Source organism: Melospiza melodia, chromosome Z (genome assembly GCF_035770615.1).
Source record: "Melospiza melodia melodia isolate bMelMel2 chromosome Z, bMelMel2.pri, whole genome shotgun sequence".
Taxonomy (NCBI): Eukaryota; Metazoa; Chordata; class Aves; order Passeriformes; family Passerellidae; genus Melospiza; species Melospiza melodia.
Window position 1 is genome coordinate 42,337,347 of NC_086226.1, and position 23,758 is coordinate 42,361,104.

Below are 23,758 nucleotides of genomic sequence, written 5' to 3' on the forward strand. Positions count from 1 at the left end.
ATCACGGTTCCTCCTTCCTTTACAATAAGTAGAATAGTGGTGAACTCATATTTCATGTATAAAAGGAACCCTGTAGGATAGATAAAAGAATATTTAATTCCTTTTAATTAATCCTTTAATAAAAAGGATATTTAATTCCACAGAAACTGTGGTAACAAGTTTTTTCACGGCATCGTGTCCTCTGCCTGCCACTCTATCAGGAGTGATTGAGTGTGCCAAGTCCTGCCACACTGAGGCTCATCATTTTTCCTTTGTAAGACTTCAGTTACCTGCTAACCTGGGAGTTCTGAAGCTGGTGTACTGCTGTTGTGCTTGTTGAATGTTTAAGTGCAAGTATAGGTTTGAGTTAGATCATAATATTCTCACTCCGCTGCCCTTCTCACAGATTTTACACATTGGATTGGGAGTGACATTGAAGACATGAAATATCCTCTGTGGTTGTGATTTGTATTTAACCTATAACTTGAAGTTAACCTATAACTTCTGAGCATCTTCTGCCTAATAACAAACCTCAGAGAGTCATCCTGCTTTAACACTTACAGCCTTCCCTTGAAATCTGTCTGCAGCTGTGTTAAATAAGGTCTCTCATGTATGGGTATTAACTAATCTGACCAAACTTCTGAAATGTTTTTTTTTGTGTGCCCATAGGTGAAGTCTGTTGGAGAGAGAGTTGTTCTCTATGTTCTAAATCGAATTATCTATCGAACCCAAGAAATGGAAGGATATGAGCTCCCATTTCTCTGTCATGGTAGCAGCCATTATGCTAAGATCATGTGGAAAAAAGGAGAAGCTATTGGGTTCTATTCTGTGAAACCTACAGGTAGAACATTTGAGGGTTGTGGGATTTGGGAAGTAAAGGGGAGGAGATAGTTTGTTTATAAAATATTGTATTAGTAGGCTTTATAAGCCTTTCAGGCCTAATTGAATTGGTGTTTTCCTGTACTTGTAAGACATCAGATGGCTGTTAAAATCTCTAGCTGAAATAATTACATGCTTTAGCAGTATAAGCTCTTCATAATTACAAATTCTATTTAAAACTAAGAAACTTGATATACCCGACAGCATTTTTTCTTCTCTAGCATGATTATTTACACTTGGATTGGACTTGAGTTAGCAAAATGGAAGGCTTGAGTTAGCAAAAATGGAAGGCTTTTCTTTCAAAAAATTTTCAAAATTTCACCCGTGTTTGAGTGTGTGTTGTATTCTCCAAATGAGTAGCCTATGTATGTGGACCACTCTGTAAACAGACGTTTTGAGGAGTGGTGGAGCTCTTCAAGCATCCGAGAGGGTACTGAAGTAATATAACCTCTCTGCTAGAGTTTCTCTTGCTTGAAAAATGAAAATAATAATAGACTCACAGAATGTTTTTGGTGGGAATGGACCATTAAACACCATCTGGTTTCAACCCCCCCTGCCATGGGCAGAGACACCTTCCACTAGACCAGGACTCCATTCTGGAGCCTGGCATGAACATGGGGTGGGGCATTCACAACTTCACAGTTTGAACACAGTTTGAACATCCCCTTTCAGGGATGGGGCATTCATACCATCTTTGAGCAACCTGTCTCAGAGCCTCACCACCCTTGTAGTAAAATATTTCTTTCTACTACTCAATCTAAATCTACCCTCCTGTGGCTTAAGACCCTTTATCCTATCACTACATGACCTTTCAAAAAGCCCTTCTGCAGCTCTCTTGTAGGCTCCTTTCACGTGCTGAAAGGCCACCATTAGGTCACCCCAGAGTCTTCTCCAGGCTGAACAGCCCCAGCTTTCCTTATGTGAGCAGTGCTCCAGCCCTCTGATTGTTTTTGTGGCCCAAAAATAAGTATTTTCATGGGTCCTAAAAAATACAAGGTTGCAAATACTATCTAAAGGGTTGTATAGACAATTTTGTTTCTCATTGCCATTGTTCACAGGTTCACTGAAGGGCCTGAAAACAGGTTGGCTATTAATGGACTGTTTAATGCCATTATAATGCCATCCTTTTCTCACTGCTGAGTTCATAGCTACCCTTGGAATCCTTTGATACTGAAGTACCTGTGTGTTGTCACCATCTGTTCCATGTTTGTTTAATTTAGGATAATATATTGTTTACAGGAGAATTTCAGTGTAAAATGTCCTAGAATTATTTTGTGTCTTCATTTGAAAAATTGGAATCACTGTTTCGGTCTTTAAGCAAGAACTGAATTACTTTTCAAATTTGTACTGAGAAGTCATGTAATCAGCATAAAAGTATAGTTAAATAACTTTGTTTTCTCCTATTCCCTCCTTCATCTTTCAGCTCCATTTTTGCTAGTTTTCATATAGAACTCTATAGTGAGATTTCAAAGTGAGCCTTTCCTCTCTGTCTTGTCTATTCTTTTCTGGTGCTACAGACTTTTGCTGTTACATTATTGTATTGATGTATCTAGGAAAACTTATGAAGCTTGTTCAAAAAAGTTAATAAGTGACTATTAGAAATTACTTATTTTTAATAAAGTTATAAATTATTTTTAAAACTTTACTTACTTGTACTTACTATTATATAGTTTGGAATTTTTATAATTTATAAAAGTCTTTATTTAAATATGCTTAAATCCATGCTGCAGCCTGTCAGTCAGCATGCAGTTATGTCATCCATACTGATGGATATTTTTTCTCTCTGATTATTTCAGGAAGTGTTTGTACCTCTCTTCCTCATCAGAAGTATAAGTTGCCAGTGCTAGACACAATGTTTGTTAGAAAGAAACATCGTGGGAATTACTCTGGGTTAATCATGTTGGAAGACTTTGTGGATTCCTTTTCTGAAGAGTCTCTTGGCCTGCGATATCCACTGTCACCTTTCATGTATACAGGCAAGCTGTCTAATTTTTTCTCCTGATCTTATTTGTGATTTCTTTTCATGTCCAAATGAGTATTGTCATTCAACCTCCATATTTGTGGCCTTATCCTCAGGTTCTTCATTAAATTTTCTGCACTTTGGTGGAGGCTAAAAATCCTGATTTGTGTAAGATGAAGTAGTTTCTGATTCAATTTTTTTATCCTCTATGTAAAAGTGAATTATTTGAACTCTGTTGGCTTTCTGCTGCTGTGAAGTTTACCACTGTCCCATTTCCCCCATCAAGCCTGTGGCATGGGCAGAGGTGTTTCTCTGTGGGATCTAATGTCTATCTGCCTTGTATCACCATTTTCTTGCTCACACCTACCTAAACCTCACGAGGTTGTTTAATTGATGTGTTCTCTGAACTTCTGGTGAAGAGGACATACTAGGCTCTGCTTTCACTTGTGTATCAGAAGGGACAGTTCTAAAACACAAGGAAAACACATAGGTATGGTTCTTCCATTAGCAACCTAAGAGAACTATGTCATGCAGGAAATTACATGGAAACTATGTTCTTGGGATTGTGTTCAGACAAGAGGCACCTTTCTTTTGCCCTGTTTCTCAAGGCATGCTCCTTCTTAGGCCATTTACCAGTATTCCTTCTATGAACATTTTTGTCTGGCCTTCTTAACCGCTAGAAATTTTCTGCTGTTTGAAGCACCACAGTCTGTCACTGGATCTGATAAGACCTAGTTGTTAGGCTTCAGTGAGAAAAATTACTTGAGCAGAATTTAATGACTAATTCATTTTTGTAGTCAAGAAATGACACAGTGGGGGTCTTGTGGTCTGAAATTGTGTGTCAGTATTGAACCTGGTGAAAAATGGTAGCTTTTCCTAGCAAAGACCAAAGAATAGTGTCAAAGCACGCATGCCTCTTCCCTTGTATGTTTGATACAGGTATAGAGAGAAAAAAGATGGAAGGACAGCAGTGCAGAAAATGTTCTGGAAGTGAACAGTGATTAACCACTCAATGCTAACATATTAACACTCCCAGGGAGTGCTTGTCACAGATGCCTAGAGAGTGTGAGGGGACAAAAAACACTTGATTACATCCTCTGCTTAAGAACCCTTCTGTCCTGAGTTTGGTTTTGTAGTTGGCAGGAACAGTAACTAGTGAGGTTTCAAAAATCTCAAGTGGGTACTAGGAAAAGAAGAAAATCCTATTCATCTTTGTTTGCAGATTAAGATAATAATGGAAAGTATTTAAACTTATATTCAGAAAGGGTTAATTAGGAGAGATGTGTAGGGTAAAGCAGAGTTTATTTCAGACTTGACTGTTTTGTTAAACAGTTCTTTCTATTGTTGTTTGTGTATGATGGTAGATTGCAAAATAATTTTATTTCAGATGAACTTTAAATCTGAGATATAGCTAGTATACGGTAGCTATAATACAGTGTTTTTTCTTGTGTTTGCTCAGCTTGTAGGCAGTACCTTGAGAAGTACCCTGAGGATACAAACCTTCTGTGGCAAGTGGAGGGAGGAGGAGATTGGTTCCAGAAAAAGTCTATTATGTCTATAATGCAAAAGGAAGGTCTCAAAATTGCAGGTATGGATGCTTTGTTTTGTTGTTTTCTGACACTATGTAAAAGTTGAACAAATACTTTACAAGAGTGATTTCTGTGAACACTGTGTAGAAACTAGCAGAAAGATTTCTATTTGTCCTGAGACCGTTGAGATCATATTTGGAATGGTGTCGTATTTTAACCCCAGCTGGAAGCTAAGTACCATGCAGATGCTTCTTCACCCTCTCCTCCCCCAGTAGGATGGGAAGGAGAGTCTGGGAAAAAAAAAAGTAAAACCTCTGAGTTGAGATAAGAACAGTTTAAGAATTTAAATAAGATAAAATATAATAATGGAAAGGGAGACAAAACCAGATAAATAAAACTGAAGAGAGAAAAGTGTTGCACAGGGCAGTTGCTCACTACCTGCTGACAGATGCTGAGGCAGTCACCAAGCAGCCCTTTCTAGCCAAGTGTCCCCTGTTTATGTACTGACCGTGATGTTCTGTGGTGTGGAATATCCCTGTGGCCACTTCAGGTCAGCTGTTCTAGCTATGGTCCCTCCCATCTTGTGCACCTGTGCACTGGCAAAGCATGGGAAACCGAAAAGTCCTTCAGAAAGGTTAAACACCACTCAGCAGCAATGAAAACAGTGTGGCGTCATTATTCTTGTACTGAATTCACAATGCAGCACTGTGTCAGCTACTAGGAACAGTAATAATTCTATCCCTTCTGAAAGTGGGATGATATCCACTCCTTATTTGCTGTATCTTTTATGTCATACCCAGGTTCTGTTCTTTGCAGTTACCAGTTACTCTGACGCTGTTACCTTTCCTGTCTTCTGATATATACACATGCATCATGCACGTGTATCATTGCCTATGGGCCATCTCTCTAAAATGAGTTCCTTTAGTCCATTTCTTTGAGTTCTATCTGTTGTAACAGTCTTCCAGGGCAGAAAAAAATTTGCATCAAGTTGGATTGTTGCATGCTGGAGCCAGTTCTGCTTCTGTCACCACTGCACTTGTTTGCCTTTGCAAAGTTAATTCTTCATTGGTCTGGGTGATTTTTACTGTAATACCCTTGATATGGCAATTGAATGGGAATCAGGTTCTGATCCCCAAATTCAGAATGGTGAAAACAGGTGCTGTGAGGTACCCAGTTGAGTGATAGGTGTATAACCATGAAAGAGACAGTATAAAGTGTTATATGGCAATTAGCATCATGCAATTTAATTTATTGGCTACTCACACCCAAAATCAAATCCCCATAAGGAATGCAAGGGACTTCCCCATCTTCCTGTATTACCTGCTAAGTGGAGCCAAGTGCTTGAGCAAACTCAGTTCCACAAATTGTTTTGTCTTTTCCTGAAGCAGGAATAACCCAGACTATTTCCCTCAGCACACCACAGGAAATTTATCTCTTTCTACAATGTGTAAAAGTTTGGACTGTGATGTGTCAGACTGACTGTCAGATTCCCCAGTGTTTACTTAACAGGTGGCTTCTGCTAAATGTGTGTCCCAATGTTTGAAGGTCCTGCCACCCACTGTTCCAGGATAAATGGATTATTGTATAATTTCATTTTTCTGGAGGGTGGTACATGACAGAGAATGTGATATCCCCAGTCAATGCCATGGTCTTTGGCCCAGTTGTCTATGATGTTGTTTAGAAAATTAGTTGCACTACCTCATTCTGGAATTTCTGTCATCTTCTTAAGGTTTCCTTCTTAAGGCCCACTGTTCCTGGTGGTGGCATGGGGTTCAGGCTATGTTTTCTCCTCTCTAAGTGTTGCTTCCACCATTATAAGGACATGACATTTTTCCCTGGAGTTTTGAGGGAGTGTGATATAGTCTATGTGCCCAGTCTCCCCATATTTCTATTTCAGTTGTCATTCTCCATACTAGAGAGGTTTTAACCACTTGGCTTCTTTAATTGCATGTTTCACATTTATGAATAATCTGTATAATTGTGTCCATGGTCGAGTTCACCCCTGGATCATGTGTCAACCTATAATTTGCGTCTCATCCTTGATTATCTGAGGTGTCATAGGTGTGCACCAAGCTAGAAATAATTTTCCCTTTTATTGACAATTCTGATCCACCTGAGTTGCTTCAATCTTAGCAGCCTGATGCACTTTCTGGTTGTTCCGATGTTCCTCTGTGGCCCATTTCTTGGGTGTATCAGTTGCTACATGAGGTACTTTCACAACCAAGTTCTCCACCTAGACAGAATTATCTTGTCACAATGTGGCATCTCAGATGGCTTTACCTTTTTGCTGCCATCACTGCAACCACCCCACAGGGCATTTGCCACTACACAAGTCAGTATAGAACTAAAATATTGGTCATTTTTCTTATTCAGCAATGTCTAAAGCCAGCTGGATGGCCTTCACCTCTGCAAACTCACTTGATTCACCTTCTCCTTCAGCAATTTGTTGTAGGAGACTTGATCTCTGATCCTTTCCTACAATGTGGCAGAACAATCAGTACATAAGGCATATTTCTTCTCATTTTATGGTAATTTATTACACAGTGAGTCCTTTTCAGTATGGGTCACCTCCTCTAGTGATATTCAAAAATCTTTTCAGGCCAGTCCTTGATCACTTTCAAGATTCCTGGACAATCTAGTTGGTGCAGTATTTCTGTTGGTGCACTGTTGTGGTAGTGACTGGCACCTGTTACTCTTCAAGTCTTCAAGAGCCCCACAACAGAAGGGTCCTCTGAGAGAAAAAGCCAGGCAGACAGATGCTTAATTTCCCGTCTACAAGGCAGCTGTAGTGAAAGCCCAATGCTACCCTTTTGGGTCCATGAAATGTCCTCTTTTGAAATGGTCTTTGCCAAAGGTGCACAGAGTCTCTGGGACAGTCACAGTGACATGCTTTTGCCAGTCAGGCTAGTTTCAGCCTCCATTATAGTCAGCTGTTGGGACCTCCCTGTCACTCCAGAACTACGTTGGGTTATTGTCCTCTCTAGCAGAATGGCATTATGGCACACTGTGCACTAATGTCTATTAGACCATTATACTCTTGTGGGTTTGACATTCTAGGCTACTGAATCCTCACATTCCCGTGAACTGAACTGATCATCATCTCCCACTGAAAGGAGGCAGGGCCCTCTAGTACTGAACATAGAATTCTCCACCCACTTTTTGTGAACAAGGATTAGAATTCTTTACCATAGAATCAGGGTAAGATTAGCCATTCCTTTCTGTCTGGGAAGTTGCGTGCTAGAGACTGGAGCAACAATTTTCCTGGAAGAATCCACATTTGTGACTGTTTTTCCTTACAGTTCATGCCTCTAGGGTGGAGGTGGATTTCCCATATAATTTTTACATATCCTTTCTGTGGTCCCACAGGATTTTAAAAGCCATGGTGTGTATCCTTTATCCTCTTTTTTGAGGAAAAGAATGCTCTCTTAATAGCTGAGATACTTGTCTATACAGGTGCGGAGTAGAACCTGTCTTCTTTTTGTTGCTGTAACTCCTGGACCTGTTTTTCATACCTTTTGAACAGATTTTTTCACAACTGAGAGGCAAGACCATAGCTAGGAAGAGAGACTTTCTTTGTATTCCCAGAATTAGCAAACCACTTAATCCACTGCAGATATTCCTTCATCTCTCTAGGTTATGAATGCCAGTGAATTGAGATGATGGTGTGCTACATACACAAATATCTACCATGTGGGTTATGTGCATTGGGCTTTGTCTAAATCTGTGTGTGACTGCACATTCTTTGGCTCATAACAAATCATCTCTAGCACAGCTAGCTCCCTCAGATACTAGACATCTCTCTGTCCATGGTGTCCACTTGCCTGGCTGATATGGAATGTCTTCCTTGAAGGCCTTTCCTTCACACTCAACAAGCAACTAAGTGCCACATATCTGCTTGTTCCCCCCTTTGTGGGGTGGGGAGGAGAATCTGAAAAAAATGCAAAACCACTGTATTGAGACAAGAACAGTTTAATAATTGAAATAAAATTAAACAGAAGCATAATGTAACAATAATCATAATGAGAAGGGAGACAACAAAATGAGAAAAATGAAACACAAGAGAGAGAACTGATACACAATGCAGTTGCAGTGATTAGCGCCTCCCAGTTTATGTACTGGGATTAACAATGTGGTATGGAATATTTCTTTTGTCAGTTGTCCTGGCTGTGTCTTGTTCCCAGCTTCTTGTGCAACTGCTCACTCAGCATAAGAAAGTGAAAAGTCCTTGAATTAGAGTAACCCTTATTTAGCACAACTAAAACATCAATGTGTTATCTTACTCTAAATTCAAGACAGAGCACTGTATAAGCTATTAGGAAGAAAAGTAACTCTATCCCATGATAGAAAAGTAACTCTATCCACATACAATGTCCTGAAAGCAGGACAAACAGTTGTTATATAAAGGTACTAATTTTCTCTTGTGCTGTTTACTCTTTAAAATCTTCACAGCAGGGATCTCGAAGGCAAATAAGAGTTTGCAAGCAGAGGACAATTCTTGTCAGTCTGCAGTATCTGAAGCAGTTGGAACCAGGACTGAGGTAGAAACACAACTAAGTGTAGGTACACAGTCTGTTACCTCTTTTTTTTAGTGTATTGTTATTGGAAAAACAGTTATGAGAAATTATTTTTGCTTACGTTTGCTTACTTGTTACTTTCTGTGTGGTATAATGCTTCCCAGTGATGTAATGCTAATGTCTAAGATGGGTTGGTGGTTTTTTGTTTTGGATTTGTTTTGTTTGTTTTTTGCTTTGTTTGGTTTTGCTTGGGTTCTTGGTTTTTGCTTTTTTGTTGGTGTTTTTTGTGGACAGGTGGGGTTTCCCCATGCATGTAGAGTCTGTGCCGCAGCTGTCAGGGTCTGCAATTTGAGCCTTTTACCAGCAGATTACATAAAGGAGAGTATTTCAACTATCTCTGAGATTGAACTGTTTAGAGAGTTTTTAGAGGTACATGTCCATGTCACAGTTCAGTACAATGGCTGATGTTAAGTTTGCATGAAGAGTTAAACATTGTCTGTACAAAAAGATTGCAGCTTTCTTTGTATGTATTTTATACAGCAACCAGATTACAGCTGCTCGTGGACATGTGCTTATGAATATGTTTGGGTCATTAAATATTATGAAGCTCTTCCTTTATTTCATTTGTATTCTGAATGCACACAGAATCTGCTTGACAATAATTCATAGCTCCAAATACCATGAGCATGGATTCGCATGCTTTAAGAAATGTCTGTGTTACTGACAGGCTTTCATAGAAGTCACTGCTTTAATTAAAAATGGGAACTAATGGCTAAATCAATACTCTCAGATACTAACGTTTAAACTTTAGATTTGGAATTTAAGTCAAGTTTTCCCAATTGAGAAATTAGTATTTCCCAAAGCAAAATTAACAGGAAAAATAGTGATGTTTTAAATCTCTCAATGACAGGAAGCAATAACTCTTAGTTGCCTTTCATTTGTAACAGTGTCTCTAGTCTCATCTCTGTGTTTTAGATAGATTCCAGTTATGATGATATCAGCAAAATTATCTAAAAACTTACATGTTTTGGTTATAGAGCTATATGGATATACCCGGAGAAAATAGAAGAGTGACAGTAGTCCTTTTGATTTTTGTTGCTGTGAGTTAAGAAGTCGAGCCCTGCCTCTTGCCCTTTTCCAGAGGAAAAGACAGTAGATCCCAAAGTGCTCCAGCTCCTCATAGCTTGGTAAAACTGCTGGCAGCTCTAAAATTGGCATCTGCAGTATCTATAAGCAGTTCTGCAACAGTTTGAAAATTGTTGGACCACCTAAGAAAGTAAAATACCCCACCTTCCCCCAAACCATGAAAAAACCATCTCCCAACTTTAATTTTCACCTTTCCATTTGTGCTCCCCATTTTGTGCATTTTGATTCTAGAAGAATTTATTGTTAGTTTACAAATTTTAATGTATTTAGTACTCACTTGACACTACTTGTCTTGGTTTGAAAAGACAGGTGTCTGCTAAGGAAGGCAGGAGCCTCCCTTGAACTGGAAACTGTAAAACCCCTCCCTCTCAATTGTTATAAATTTAAAATTAAGGGGCTCTCAGGCAAAGATATGGGAGCAGGAATAACAGTTCTCTGTTGGTTTGTGGAAGAGATAAACTTCCCACTTAACAGAAGATAACTGCCACACCTCTCACTGATGGCAAATAGAATACACATTGTTTTGCAATCTAGGACACTACTTCAAATAGCGGAATGTAGACATGGACACTTTTTGCCAGCCTTCTTCCACAGTATTGGAAGTGAGACTAGAAAAGTGGACCAGGATGCTGGTAATTGCTGTTCCAGATTATTACTAGCAGCTAAGAAAAAACAATGTACATAATTTTATTTTAATGTGTCCAGCTTGTACTCACTTTACTGTATCAAGTGCTGAATCCTCAGCTAACTTGCAGAAAAAAATTGAGGTATTTAAGGGCTGGTGTGGAGAAACAGGATACAAAAAAAGCTCTTGGGAGAGGGAGCTAAGCAGCTTCCCTCTGAGGGAGTGCTGACTGTGCATGTAAGCTGCGTTACTGATGAATCACCAAGCTCTGGCTTTTCTTATTTTCTACATGGGTTGCCATATTCTGTTGGGTGTCATGATAAAAATAAAACTATAGAATAGCATAAAAGTATAAAAATAAGACTTTGCAAATAAATTTTGCCAACCACTACAGTGTAGTCCCTTGGGTATATACAGAAAGGGGAAACAAACAGAAAGAGACTCCTATAATTGAATTGTGTGGGCACTTATAATAAGTAGAACTGTTAGGAAAAAATCTTGGTAATATTGTTGACAGGTCACTTTGAAATCGTATCTTCTACATTGAGGCCAGAAGTAAAACACAGAAAAACTAGTCATCCATGACATAAAGATAACTTTTAAAAAAGATAAAATTTGCTGAGATGAGACAGAAGACTTACTTAGCTACAAATTAAGAATTATTTCAGCAGCTGTTTTATAGAATCATTACTATGAGTGCTTTAGAAAGGTGCAACCATAGGTAGGATGATGAAGGTATTTTAATAAATTCAGAAAATTTTAGAATAACATTAGCTTTGCTTTTGTTCCACAGGCTGACTCTCAAAAAGATAAAGAATCAACAGATGTTCATGCAAGCACATCTGAAGGTAAAAACTTTGATTATCAGTATTGCAATTACTCTAGATGGATAGTTTTGCAGGCTATTTCACAGCTTTTCATTTTACTTCATTCATCTGTAAAATGGATATAAAAACATGCTTTCCTCCAAGGTGCTGAGATTCAACTCCTATACCTTTTAGAGGAATTCAGATAAAATTGAGTCTTGGTAAAGATACTATTCAGATAAAAAGTACCACAACGAAATGCTGTTTAAGTGGCACTCAGTTTCTTTCATGAACTATTTTGGGTGGGGAGGTCATATGTAGATCTTAGTCTGAATTTGTTCGCTTGAATTTTTTTTGTGTTGTTCTCCTAAGACCCTAATGCAACTCATGCTCCCTTCTGGATACGAAGCAGTCCTTTAAAACGTCAGAGGCTAAATAGAAGTAGACAGCAACCTGGACTTGAAACTTCCCAACGAGATGAGGGAAATGCTCTTCGAATGTCCAAAAGCAGGTACCAGGAGCCCATTTTTACTGATTTCTTATTTTGTTGCTTGGGCAGCCGTGAACTACATTAGTGTCACAGGATGTGCAACTGGTATTTCTTCTCCTTTCTCCCTACTTTACTTGCTTGATTTTAAGATTACTAAAAGTAAAGTCTAACGCAAGATGGGAAGTTAGAAAAGTGAGACATCATTTAAAGAGTGATTGCATCAAAATGTAGTACCCGTGAAAGCTCAGTAGATACTAGAAATAATAGGAAAAGTGAAGGCTGAGAGTGTCCTTTTGTAACTGAATCTGTACAATAGTAAAAATATTTGTATTTGCAGCACATTTTCTTGAGATAATATATCTGGACTTACATCCATAATACTCTGTGTGGTCTTTGAGGAAGTATCCCTTCCCCACTTCTTGTTACAGTCTTGTTTCTTCTTTATTGCAGTAAAATATGGTCTGACTGTTCAGCTGAGGAGCTGGTTACTGCTTGTCAGCTAATAACAAGTGTTACGGGGGGCCATGTCTTCAAAGGAAAGCCCTTTGCTCAGACAATATTTTAAACCATCATATCTGATCTAGCATCCTGAAAAGAACCCAAAACCATTTCCAGTTTAAATGATGTTAGCCTGTGTAACAATCATCAGATGTGGATGTGAAGAGTAGTGTAACTTGTGTGCCATAACAGTTCTTACAGAACAGGGCTTGGAGTAATAATTTGTACTGGCTTTCCATTCAGAATATCTATTTTAAGTAAATAAGTAGCCCCTTCCTCCCTCATAGACACACTGTGCCCACCCCACCCTGCTCCATGTGTATGTCTTCCTCTCATTCTCTTCCAAAGAAATCCTCTTCAACCCCATAAAGCCTCTTCCGACCAACTTGATTATCTTATAGGATAACTTCATTGTCTTATAGGAAATCACTCAAGCTTGTGACATGAGGCTTCTTTAAACAGAATTTGTTGTGGGGGTTTTCTTTGTGTGGCTGAGGCCTTGCACTAGGTAGTGCCTAATTTTTGTTTAAATTGCTCTGTGAAATTACAGATATTTTATTGCTGTGCTGCACTGTGAGTGCACTGCCCTAAGCTGGTTCAAATAGGTCAAGCAACACATCTGATGCTGCCACAGCTTAAGAAATGCTGTTACTACTAATAATTGGCTAATCTGTATGTGAGAGGACTAACCTGATATGATTGGTTAGTAAACTAACCTAATTTGAATGTCAAATTTTGGGCCTTGCAAAATTAAGGCAATGAGGTAGCAGCAAAGTGTTGCTGTTACAAAGATGTGTTACATGGTATTTTTAAGCAGAGCTAAGAGGAACACTAAAACGAAGGCACCAGAACAGTGTATGAGCTTGGTACTTTCCATGCACACCAACAAATTAATCAGGGTCTTCTTTCCTATTGAGTCCTACTTTCATCTCAAGACTGGCATGTAGGATAAAACCCTCCAGTACTGCCTTTACTATGAGATCACAAAGTAGACTCCTGTGAATCTATTACATGCACTTTTTTCTTTGCTTGTATGTAATAATTTCAGTTCATCTAAACTTTATCATCTTGAAAATGAGAACTGAATATTTGAATTACTGTTACTACCCTGCAGTAGTGGCAGTGCACTAGCACTTCATCTTTAGATATTTGCTAATGTAACCTCTTGCTGATGGTAACTTATTAATTCATGATGTGTTTATTGCCTTGAGTTACTTTCCAGTCATGGTCTTTGCAATATCTGTATTTCCAGTGATTGTACAAATACAGTTGTTTTCATAATTCCATTATTTGAAACTGTTTCTACAGTAGGGATGAGGGGAAAAAGAAGTTGCTGCTTTTCTTAACCCTTTGTAGCTTTCAAATATGTAATACATCACTACTTTCTAAATTTAAAATAACAAACTTAGAGAAATTTCAGATTTCTTTCCCATAAAATGGAAGTGAGACAGATATAAATTCATAATTGCCAAAGTAGTTTTCCTAGTTATTATTTTTTTCCTAGTGAGGAGTTAGCCATTTTTAGATGCATTTAGTTTTCTAGATTTGTATTTCCTATGGCAAGCGTGTACTACATAATTGGTCATGAAAGAATTTCCCTGCTGAGATCACCAAAATCATGTATTTATCTAAAATATATATCTTAATACCTACAGGCCACCACTTCTTTCCCCCATATCTGAAAGCCCTGAAGACTTAGTAGAAGTGCCTAAGGTGGATACTGTTGAGAAGGATAAGGAAATAATTGTTGAAAATGAGGACCAGTCTGTATTAGAAGTGGAAATGCATGTATCACCCTCTGAGAAACAAAGTGAGATGGAGGTGAGCTGGATGGGATAGCAATAGCAGATGGGTTTGGAATACAGCAACAGTTTCTGTTAAATGTGGTCCTTGCTACCTTGCTCCATGTGATTCTCAGCTCTTTGGTTTTTTGCACCAGTGCTTCATTAAGAGGTGTATCTGAGAAGTTAAGGCTAGTACAGAATTAGTTTCAGAGAATATTTCACTGTACGTATTTTGAGCAATAAAGTTTATAGGATCTTCAGTAAGATGAATTTCTAGTTTGTCTACCATCCTTATTTTCTTCATTGATTTCTCCTAATAAGAAATTCCAGAGAATTGGGATAAGATCAAGATCTGATCCAGTATCTCTAATCTTAAAAAAAAGTTTTTTCAAGACATCAGTACCTAGTATGCTTCAGTGACTTCTATTGGTTCTTTTTACTTCTCTACTTAAAGATTGCCTGTTGGATTTAAACATCAACTTTAAATCCAGCTTTTAGCTTCATCTTCATGCTAATAACTTGAATTTAAATTTCTGAATATTCTTTATGCCTAGCAGTGCCTCAGGGTTTTTTGTTCTTACTGATGGAAGAGAAAGTGGACTTTATGTATGTTAGTTTCAAGGAATGATTGCAGGAGGCATGAGAGGTGCATTGAAAACTTCTTGTCTTGGCTCCTAACTGTAGGCTGTGGTCATATTTAGTACAGGTGACAGTAACAAACTAATAGTCTGGCTAAGTTAGCCAATCTGCATTAAGTTCTGTCTTCTTAGTACACAATTCTAGATATCTCGGCTATCTGCTTCTCACATTAAGCTACAAATTTAGATCGCATGTACATCCATTAGTGCTGGGGAACAATAGCTGGCCATAATTTTGACTAAGAAATATGACCTTTTTTTTTTTTAGGAAATGCCATCAGAACCTCTTAATGGTGAGGTAGCAGAGGAAACTGGTAAGACCTCACTCATGGCTGAAGGGGAGATGGTAAATGAAGTTCCAAGTGGCGAATCAAAATTGCTGTCTGAGAATCAAGGAAAAGAACCTGTAATGCCATTAGTTCCATTAACCCTTGATGCTCCAGCAAAACCCCCAGAAGACACTGAATCAGAGAAGGTGAGAGAACTGAAAACAAAATGTGAAGTCATTTTTACTTCAAAGTGTATTTATCTTGCAGGGATTTTTTTTCTTTAGTTAAGTAACAGAAAGTAGCCCCTGACATTGTATGAAATTACTGGGAGAAGCAATTATTAGGCCAGATTATGTAAATCCATAGGGAGAATACACTAACATTTCTGTTTCAATGTGCAGAAGTGGGATCTATATGCACGTGATACCCAAAAGAAAGATATGTTTGCAGTAGTTTTCCTTGATAGTCATGAAACTGCTGTATCTCACTAAAATACTGGTTTGGTGAGAGTGAAAAGCCACATACTTGTTTTGTCTAGCAATTTGTGCCTGATGAGGTGTACAAATAATTAACTACTGCTAAAATGCCTTTGGTTTCAGAACCCAGGTTTTATTGTTTTCTTGTTAATAGTGCAAAAGCAGATTGTTATATGCTAGCAAAACAATAGTTGTATTTGTCTAAATTAATTTTTTTCCCTTGGGATTAATATCAGAGTGTTTTTTCTGTACCTCAAATTATTCAACTCTTGAACAATTAGAAAATCAGAGAGCAACTCTGGATATGAAATGCAGGTCACAAAATAGTCTTGTGCAAAAAGGAGGACTGTTTTTTCAAGTTATGTATGTAGAATTAAAAACCTGCTGAATGCCAAACTGTCCTCTGATGTTAATTACTAGAGGCAGTAGTTGTTCAGTGTCTTTTACCTTCAACTGATTGTCTTTTTAATTGTTTTCCTCCACCCACAGGTTTTAAATGAAAATGATTCAGAAATGCTGGCTGAAGAAGTTACATCAGTAGAGAAGGATGGCACCGAAGAACAGCAAGAATCTGAAAAGGCCAGCACTGAAAATGCAGCTGCTGTGGCATCAAAGGAAGAGCCCTCTGACAATGGCCCGCCCAACTCTGTGGTAACTGAAGCAGCAGAAGAATCTGTTTCTGAAAACCTACCTTCGTCATTAGAAGATCAAAATGAGGAAGCAGGGCACAACTCGCAGGAGGCCCCTGCTGCCTTGAATCAGAGCTCCTTGGTAATGGTTGAACTTGTGGGTGTTTCTTTTCAGCAGCCTTCTGGTCAGGAAGCACAGAAGAACCAGTTGGAAGAGCCCTCAGAAGAGTCTGCAGAGCAGCCAGATCACGACACGCAGACAGTGGCAGAGCGGGCTGCAGACAGCAGCTCTGAGGAAGCAGAAATTGAGGTACCTGTTGTAGATCGGAGAAACTTGCGAAGAAAGCCTAAAGGCTACAAAGGTCCACCCAAGAAAAAAGGGAAGCCAGCTTAAAAATCAAATAGTGATAATTTATCTATTCATAACAAGGCTATTTTGTGTAAAATATTAAGGTGTAACTGCACCATATCTGGCACAGGACACATGTGCTTAAAATTCTGTGTTGGATTTCCTCTTGGGTTCATCACCTTTCCTCAAGTTTTGATTTGTTTGTTTTTTAAATTTAACCACTAGAAATTGAGCTTCTTCATAGTATGAAAATAAATAGCCAGTCTCCTCCCTTCATAAAGGATACACGATGAATAAATACAGTTGTGCTTTCAAAGGGAATAGTTTGTATATTTGAAGTGGTAGTCATGGAAGAAAAATGCAGTGTAAAATTCTGGCCCTGTCAAGGTCCCTTAAATTGCTATAGACATCCTTGTCACTGGACATGACTTGAGATAATTTTTTTTAATAGCTTTGTGTTCTCTACTGTGGAGAAAAGCAGAACAAGAAAAATCCTTCATTGTTTCTTGTTCCCTTCCCACAGGCTTAAGATATTAAAAGAATGTAAGATTCTTCATTCTAGGTCTCAAAATGTACAAGAAAGTGTAGCTCAGAAGATCAATGCAATGTGAGCAGCACTTGTCTTTCATGAGAATCACTTGAAACAGCTGAGTCGGTAGAGTGCAGTGCAGTGTCTGCCACAGCACTTCCTGATAGTGGATTTCTTGAGCAAAGATTAAGAGATGCCTACGCAGCAAACTATTTGTAGCTTCCAAAGCAAGCATTTAGGTAAGCCCAAGTTTTTCCAGAGTATATTGAATGAAGCCTCCATATGGAATCATTTGAACTGCCTTCCTAACGACTTGCATGTGTTAAGTGGATAGTTGCTTCCTTGTTGGGTTACAGGAAAAGGATATGACTACTCTTGACCTTGTTTTGGTCTGAATGGAAGTGGTTCTTTGTGTTTTCCAAATACTTGGCTGGTGCTGTGGGATAACTACTAAAATGTTATGTCTTCCAGGTGTGTGACTCCTGTGAGCACTGACATTTCAGGTGGTTGTGGATATTCATTAGTGTATTAGTGGGTATTTCAGCAAATGCTTGCTTGGCAAACTTGTATGCCTTTAGGAGTTAGTGGGTGATACCTTGCAAATACTTCTAATTCCCACATTTGTTTTCTAACTTGAGTGTAATTTCTGGGATGATAGCTTCCCAGTTGATGACTTTTCTTAAAAGCAACAACCAAAATTCACTGTATGCCAACAGGAATAAACCCAGACTTTTCATGCTCATTTCCCTTCTGAGGTTCTCTTGGCAAACTGTGTATTTAACTTGTCACACATACCTAAGTTGGCCTTAGTTTGCTGTGTGTTTCTTTCCAATAAATGCAGATCTTTTTGTAATAGGCTAAAAACTCAGAAGTAAAAGAACAGTGATTCTGAGAACAGAAAATTACACCTTTTGTCCTGCATATGCCTTTTCCAAGATGTGTGAACTAGTCTTTTGCAGTGTTGCAAAAACAGAGGTACAAGGTTCACTTGAATAGTTGCAATGCTGTCTTAACTTTTATCCCTTTATGAAGTTAATGTAAGAATCTGGTTTTGGATTTTATGCTTATAAAGTTTAACTCTATTTATATGATATTTTAACTATTTAAGATACATTCATTCACTTTTTATTTTTCAGGTGATGAACTGAAGTACTATGCTCCTTTTTAATCTGTTAAGAACAACTTACAGGAAAAAAAAAGGTGGCTAAAAAAATGTGTTAACTTTAGATTCAGGGTATGTGAGATTACTGAGTTAAGTATGAATTTCTTGAACTATTGCATGTAGCTGTAGTATCTTATCAATATACATATACAGGTACTCATTATGAACCCCATGACTGATAAATATTCAAGAGCTTTCCTGATTGTGTGTAAACATATTCAAGTGAACCTTAAGCATTTCTAAAACTCATAAAGCTTTTTATATAAAGCATTATAAGACAAAACTTTTGATATTTTCTGTATGATTTCTCTTTTACTGCTGAGATTAATTGTTTTAAAAAAAGAAGTAGCTAGAAAACACATCTATTACATTGCTAAGAATTGGGGATTTTTGCGGACTGGTGGTCCTCAAAAAAAGAGTGGTTGTATACAATATACTGCAACTCATCTTCCATTTTTAGGACAAGCTTTACTGAAGATTCATCTTCTGAGTCTTTCAATGATACAAATGTATCCACTTTGAAAAAGTTAAGTAGTCTTTTACTTCTGAGACGCAGTAATTTCAATTACTTCTAGGTGATTTTTGATATGTATGTTTATCGCTTATATTCCTGGTGAGGTTGGAAAACTGTTCATAACAAGGTAATTTCACTCATCCAGATTTTACTTTCATGGTTAAGTTGGAATTATTTCAATTAGTACCTTTCTTTTGAGACATTTGCAGAGTAAATACATAAATATTATGAGATTATGATATTAGGATAGTTTTAATTTCTATTGAGAATGATAAAATCTCTGATTTCATTTAGGTGAGTCAGTTTTAAATACTGAACTTAAATTCACATGTTAAAAGTACACCCTTGAGTAGATATCTTTATAAATCTGGGGTGCCTGGGATAATTGCTGATGAGCAGACTTTTACAAACAGAATGTGGCCAGTTGTGGTGCAATTAGCAATTCCAATAACCAGTACAGTCATGAAAGATGGACACTGTTCTAACAGTGATCACAGCAGTACTTTGCACCAAATAACACGTTTTATTTCTACAACTTCTTTGGCATCAAATTTTCTCCAGTAAACACAGAGTAGCAAAATTAAAATACTGACTTTAGGTAATAGTTTGTATTGCTGTACTGATTGTCCCGCAGGAACAGTAATTCAATACCTTATTAATTCTGTTACACTTATATAAGGGGACGTGTTTGACAACTATATTGACTGGAGTGCTTTGCCTTGGGGACTATTAACTGTCTTATTAATATCAACTCTTAAACAATTTTAAAGATCCTATTGCACCAGCAACGAAAGATTAAAAGATCAACTTTATACAAGTTTGTACCAAATGTTATTACAACATGCTGTGGAACTATGTGTGTACAGTGAAAGCAGGCAGTATTATTTTTGAGCTTTATTTAGTCTAGGAATAGAGTTTAAAGAGCATTAATTTGTAACTTCGGCCTTGCACTTAAATGGTAAACGGTCTTGTACTTGAATCCAATATTTGTTCAAATGTCTGTCTTGTACTGCTTCTCCCATATTCTCTCTTGGTCCATTTTAATTTAATGCAGAAGTCTTGTTTGCTATTCTCCTGTTTCAGAGTCCTTCGCATGAAAGTGTAAAATCTTATTTCAAAAGTGCTTAACTTATTTCAAATGATGTCCGACCTTGCTGCTTTTTTGTACCATTTCTTTTGTAAATGTCAGTAAACAAATTGATCATTTACAATGTCATTGACACTATTAGCAACAAATTGGCCTAAGTTCCAGCTTCCTTGCTTCTAAGTGACTGTTCTAAAATATTACTATGGGGATACACTTTAAATTTATTTCCACAAATGTGGTGTTAGATGTTTTCTAAACTGGTGATACCCTGTTTATAAATCTTATGAAAGATGTATTGCTATTGCATAGTATTGTACCTTAGTCTTGTTACTGTGTTAATTTTTCCTTTTTTTTTTTTTAGTACTGTCTTGGCTGCTTTTGAAATGTTTTGAAGTAGTAATAAACTTATTTTGTGATTATTTTTTGCTTGGTTCTTAATATTTGAGTCCTTTTCTTCTATATAGGAAGCACATTTTAAAGTGGTTCAATGCACTGGAACATGAATTTTGCCACCTGTCTTCTACAAAGAAGTTTTTAAAAAATCACAAATTATTAATTAAAAACCCTTGTATCAATGAAAATAATTTTCTTTAGCTTTTGCATCAGATTTTATTTTTAAAAAAGCAGCAGAATCAGCTCTTCTGAGCATTATGGCATGCATTCTGCTGTTTATGTCAGTTCTGCAACATGATTAAAATGTCTTAAGTGCAGTTGTGATATTCAGCCAACAAGTTATGTATTTATAGCGCTAAATATAGCAAAGGCTTTCAAGACAGCTGTAGGAAATTAAAATATTATCTTCATGTTGTTAATGTTCAGCAAAGACTAAAGCAACAAGAACTTTGCTTTATAAAAATAAATGGAGATTAATCTATTCTGACAAAATGCCCTCTCTCCAAGTAAGTAACTTGCTGGTTTGTTACCCTCTCTTACTTTCAAATACTTGTAAGTTAGTAAGTCTAGAGTGGGGCAGTGTGTTACACTAATAAAATAGTGACAGGTTGTGGTTACAGTTAGTGTGTTTGTAGGATCCTACAAGAGAAGTTATGAAGATGGTACAAAAGCAGCTACCTTGACTTCCTGTCTGAGTTCCAGATCTGAAACCTGACAGGAGAAGCATCTGTGATAGAAGAGATCTCATCTCTGGAGAAGAGAAAGTTCAGGAGGGTCTTAACCTTGTGTACACATACCTGGTGGAAGGGAAGTGTATGTCACAAGTAGTTTAAGTTGCTTAATGAACCACTGTCAAAGGTATTAGCAAAAGCAGGTTTAATATAAATTTGCAAATCATTACTTTAAAAAGTTTGATGGCAAGATTCGCTCTATTACTTACTAGAGAGATGAAGCATACAAAGAAAAATTGAATTAGAATCCATCTGAAATTATTCAGAGAGATAGGGAATGCAAAAAGATTAGGGAGACCTCCTGCTGAGTCATGACATTCAAAGAGGACCCCCTTACTTTTGTAGAAGCATAGAAGATAAGGTTTGTTGGTAATTACACAGTGAGCAACAGCAGGACATGGATTGAGATGGGTACATACTAAGGTAGGGCAGCACTTTTTCAGGACAAACATCCTTGTTCTGGCTTCTCGAAATAAAGCACAACATGGTACAGTGCAGGAATGGGGCTGAGGTATCCCCATGACTCCATGAAGCTCAGGTGCACATGTGCCCCAGGACCTGGGCACGCCATCAGCTGGATTTTCCTTTCCCTTTTCCCCCTCCCTCATCTTTCTTCCTTTTCACCCTACCCTTTATCCAAACTCCACTGGTGAGTCTAGGAGATCAAGGACTAACATACCAGTTTCCATGCTAAGTATGGAATTTTGAGGATCCTCTGACTTTTATCATTCTGTTCAACCACAAGCACATATGAATTTTGGATGCTTCCTTTTCCTTACAGATGGGATGCCACAGCTTTCCAAACTGCTGATAGAGCATGATTGAGAACAGTCACAGTTCTGGACTTTGTCAGTGGTTTATCTGTAAAGGACTTGGCAACACTCAATCATTGACTAGTTTAACATTTATGAAGAGATTCAATAGGATTTACTCAACAATATAACATAATTATAGATCTGAGATGTTTAAATCAACTCACAGATATGTGTGTATATGTGCATATGTACAAAGATAAAGATACCTACTAAATTTCCCCTTAAGTTCAGTGAAATACTCATATTGAATGCCTTTGCATTTCTGAAGGAGTGAGGGTTGAGCCTTAAGCAGTATGGGGAGCTATCAGTTCAGGTCCCATCTTTAGCTTTTGACATGGGTCCTCTGAGTATTGCAAACTCTTGAGTTGGTGAGCTGTGGGAAGTGTTTCACTCAGAGGAGCCTGCTGTGGCCCAGGAGGGTTAGAAGGGCTTCACTTAGGACCATTGTTTATAGGATTGCAAGTTGACTGACTTAAGACATCAATTAATCATCATCCTGGCTGTAAGCAATTACTGGAATTCTTCCAAAGTCCAGTAATAATAATATCGTTCCACTGGCTATGGTTCAGGTAAGTAATGTTCGAAGACTATTGGGGATGAGCAATCATCTCCTGTGCCCCTCCTTGGTTAGGCATCAGAAGTTCCTGTTTATGGAATGTTTCTGGTAAGCTCAAGGGAAGTTTAACTGTGCAGGAATCGTTAATCAAGGCAAAAACCTAATGAGATCTATGGAGGAGGCAGAGGCTATGTATCACTGCAGGATATAAAGATGGATTAAGACTCTGTGATGCCCAGTTGGGGAAAAACTGGAATATAGGAAATTCTATTTAAATAAAAACCAGCTTAAACTAGAAGTGGTCAAATGCTGTATCAGGTTACTCAGAGGTGGTGGAATCTCCCCACCTGGATATACTCAAATCTGCTGTAGGTGACTACTGCCTGTATAAACTGGAAGAAATTTATTAGGATTTGATTTGCAATTTGTCCTAAAAACTCTTTGGCTAGAAGTGAAGTACTATTTAAGAGTAAGAATATAAAGTAGTGATAAAAAAAAGTATAAAATATAAAAATAGTATAAAATAAATAAATAAATAAAATATAAAAATATAAAAACGTATAAAATATAAAGTAGTGACTGTGGATATTTATAGTGATAAAATATTTCTGTTTGCCACTAATTCCATGACTGGAAGATTACCAATTCAGTTGTAACATTGCTGAAAGCTTCCAGTTTAGAAGTAGCCTTTGATTCTTTTATTTCAAGAATGCAAGCTAAATATATATTGATCAGCTAAAGCATGTGACCTTTAGCTTCTCTTCAGTATTTCTTAAAGCCACCAAAATTGCTACAAATAATTGTAGTATCAAGACTGTCAAACCATTTTCAAAGTTCACATATTTAAGCCCTTTTAAATTCATACATATTAACTTCTGAAACTGTTCTCTTGCTTGAAATTAAGGTGCTACACTCTCCTAGATTAATTCATTCCATTAATGCAGTCGTGGAAAGAAAGGAGAGAAAGGGAGGCGGTAAGGAGGCAGGTAGAGAGTAGCTGCCCTTGTGGTTATCTTTCACCCTGCTCTGTGGGAGTGCATCCCCTGCTCCTTTTCCAGGCACCACAGTGATATGACAAAAGCCTGCTAGGCCTCAGCCATGACTGAACACCATCAGGGCTCAGCTCCTCTAGGGCTCATCAGGAACACTGCCTGCTCCCAGAAACAGCTGACAACAAGCTCCTGTTTTCATAATGAAGAGCCTTGAAAACAGTTTCTCTTGCCTGACCGCCCGAACATCTTTGCTCTAACACTTTCAAATAAAGTGGCTGACCAAAACTATGGCCAGGATGAAACATTGTTATGACTGAAATCCACTCTCTCGGGCCCACATACAGAGGTCAAAAATAAGATCTCCTGAGCTGCAGCAGGCTGCAAATAGCAACTTCTAAGTGGGGCCTC

At 37.8% G+C, this 23,758-nt stretch overlaps 1 protein-coding gene across 4 annotated transcripts in view; it reads left to right on the top strand.

Annotated features, from left to right (window-relative positions):
- The window catches only part of FAM169A (family with sequence similarity 169 member A), a 38,421-nt gene extending 18,139 nt beyond the window's left edge, over positions 1-20,282 (top strand). For 3 of the 4 annotated variants that reach the window (XM_063179741.1, XM_063179743.1, XM_063179744.1), the window contains 9 exons: positions 649-820; positions 2,655-2,834; positions 4,278-4,406; positions 8,797-8,903; positions 11,426-11,480; positions 11,811-11,949; positions 14,082-14,247; positions 15,117-15,323; positions 16,083-20,282. In XM_063179741.1, the coding sequence (XP_063035811.1) occupies positions 649-820; positions 2,655-2,834; positions 4,278-4,406; positions 8,797-8,903; positions 11,426-11,480; positions 11,811-11,949; positions 14,082-14,247; positions 15,117-15,323; positions 16,083-16,616 (1,689 nt within the window). In that variant the 3' untranslated portion in view covers positions 16,617-20,282. The remainder of the gene's footprint in view (positions 1-648; positions 821-2,654; positions 2,835-4,277; positions 4,407-8,796; positions 8,904-11,425; positions 11,481-11,810; positions 11,950-14,081; positions 14,248-15,116; positions 15,324-16,082) is intronic. The other variant, XM_063179742.1, reaches the window with a different exon arrangement.
- Positions 20,283-23,758: the final 3,476 nt, after the last annotated feature.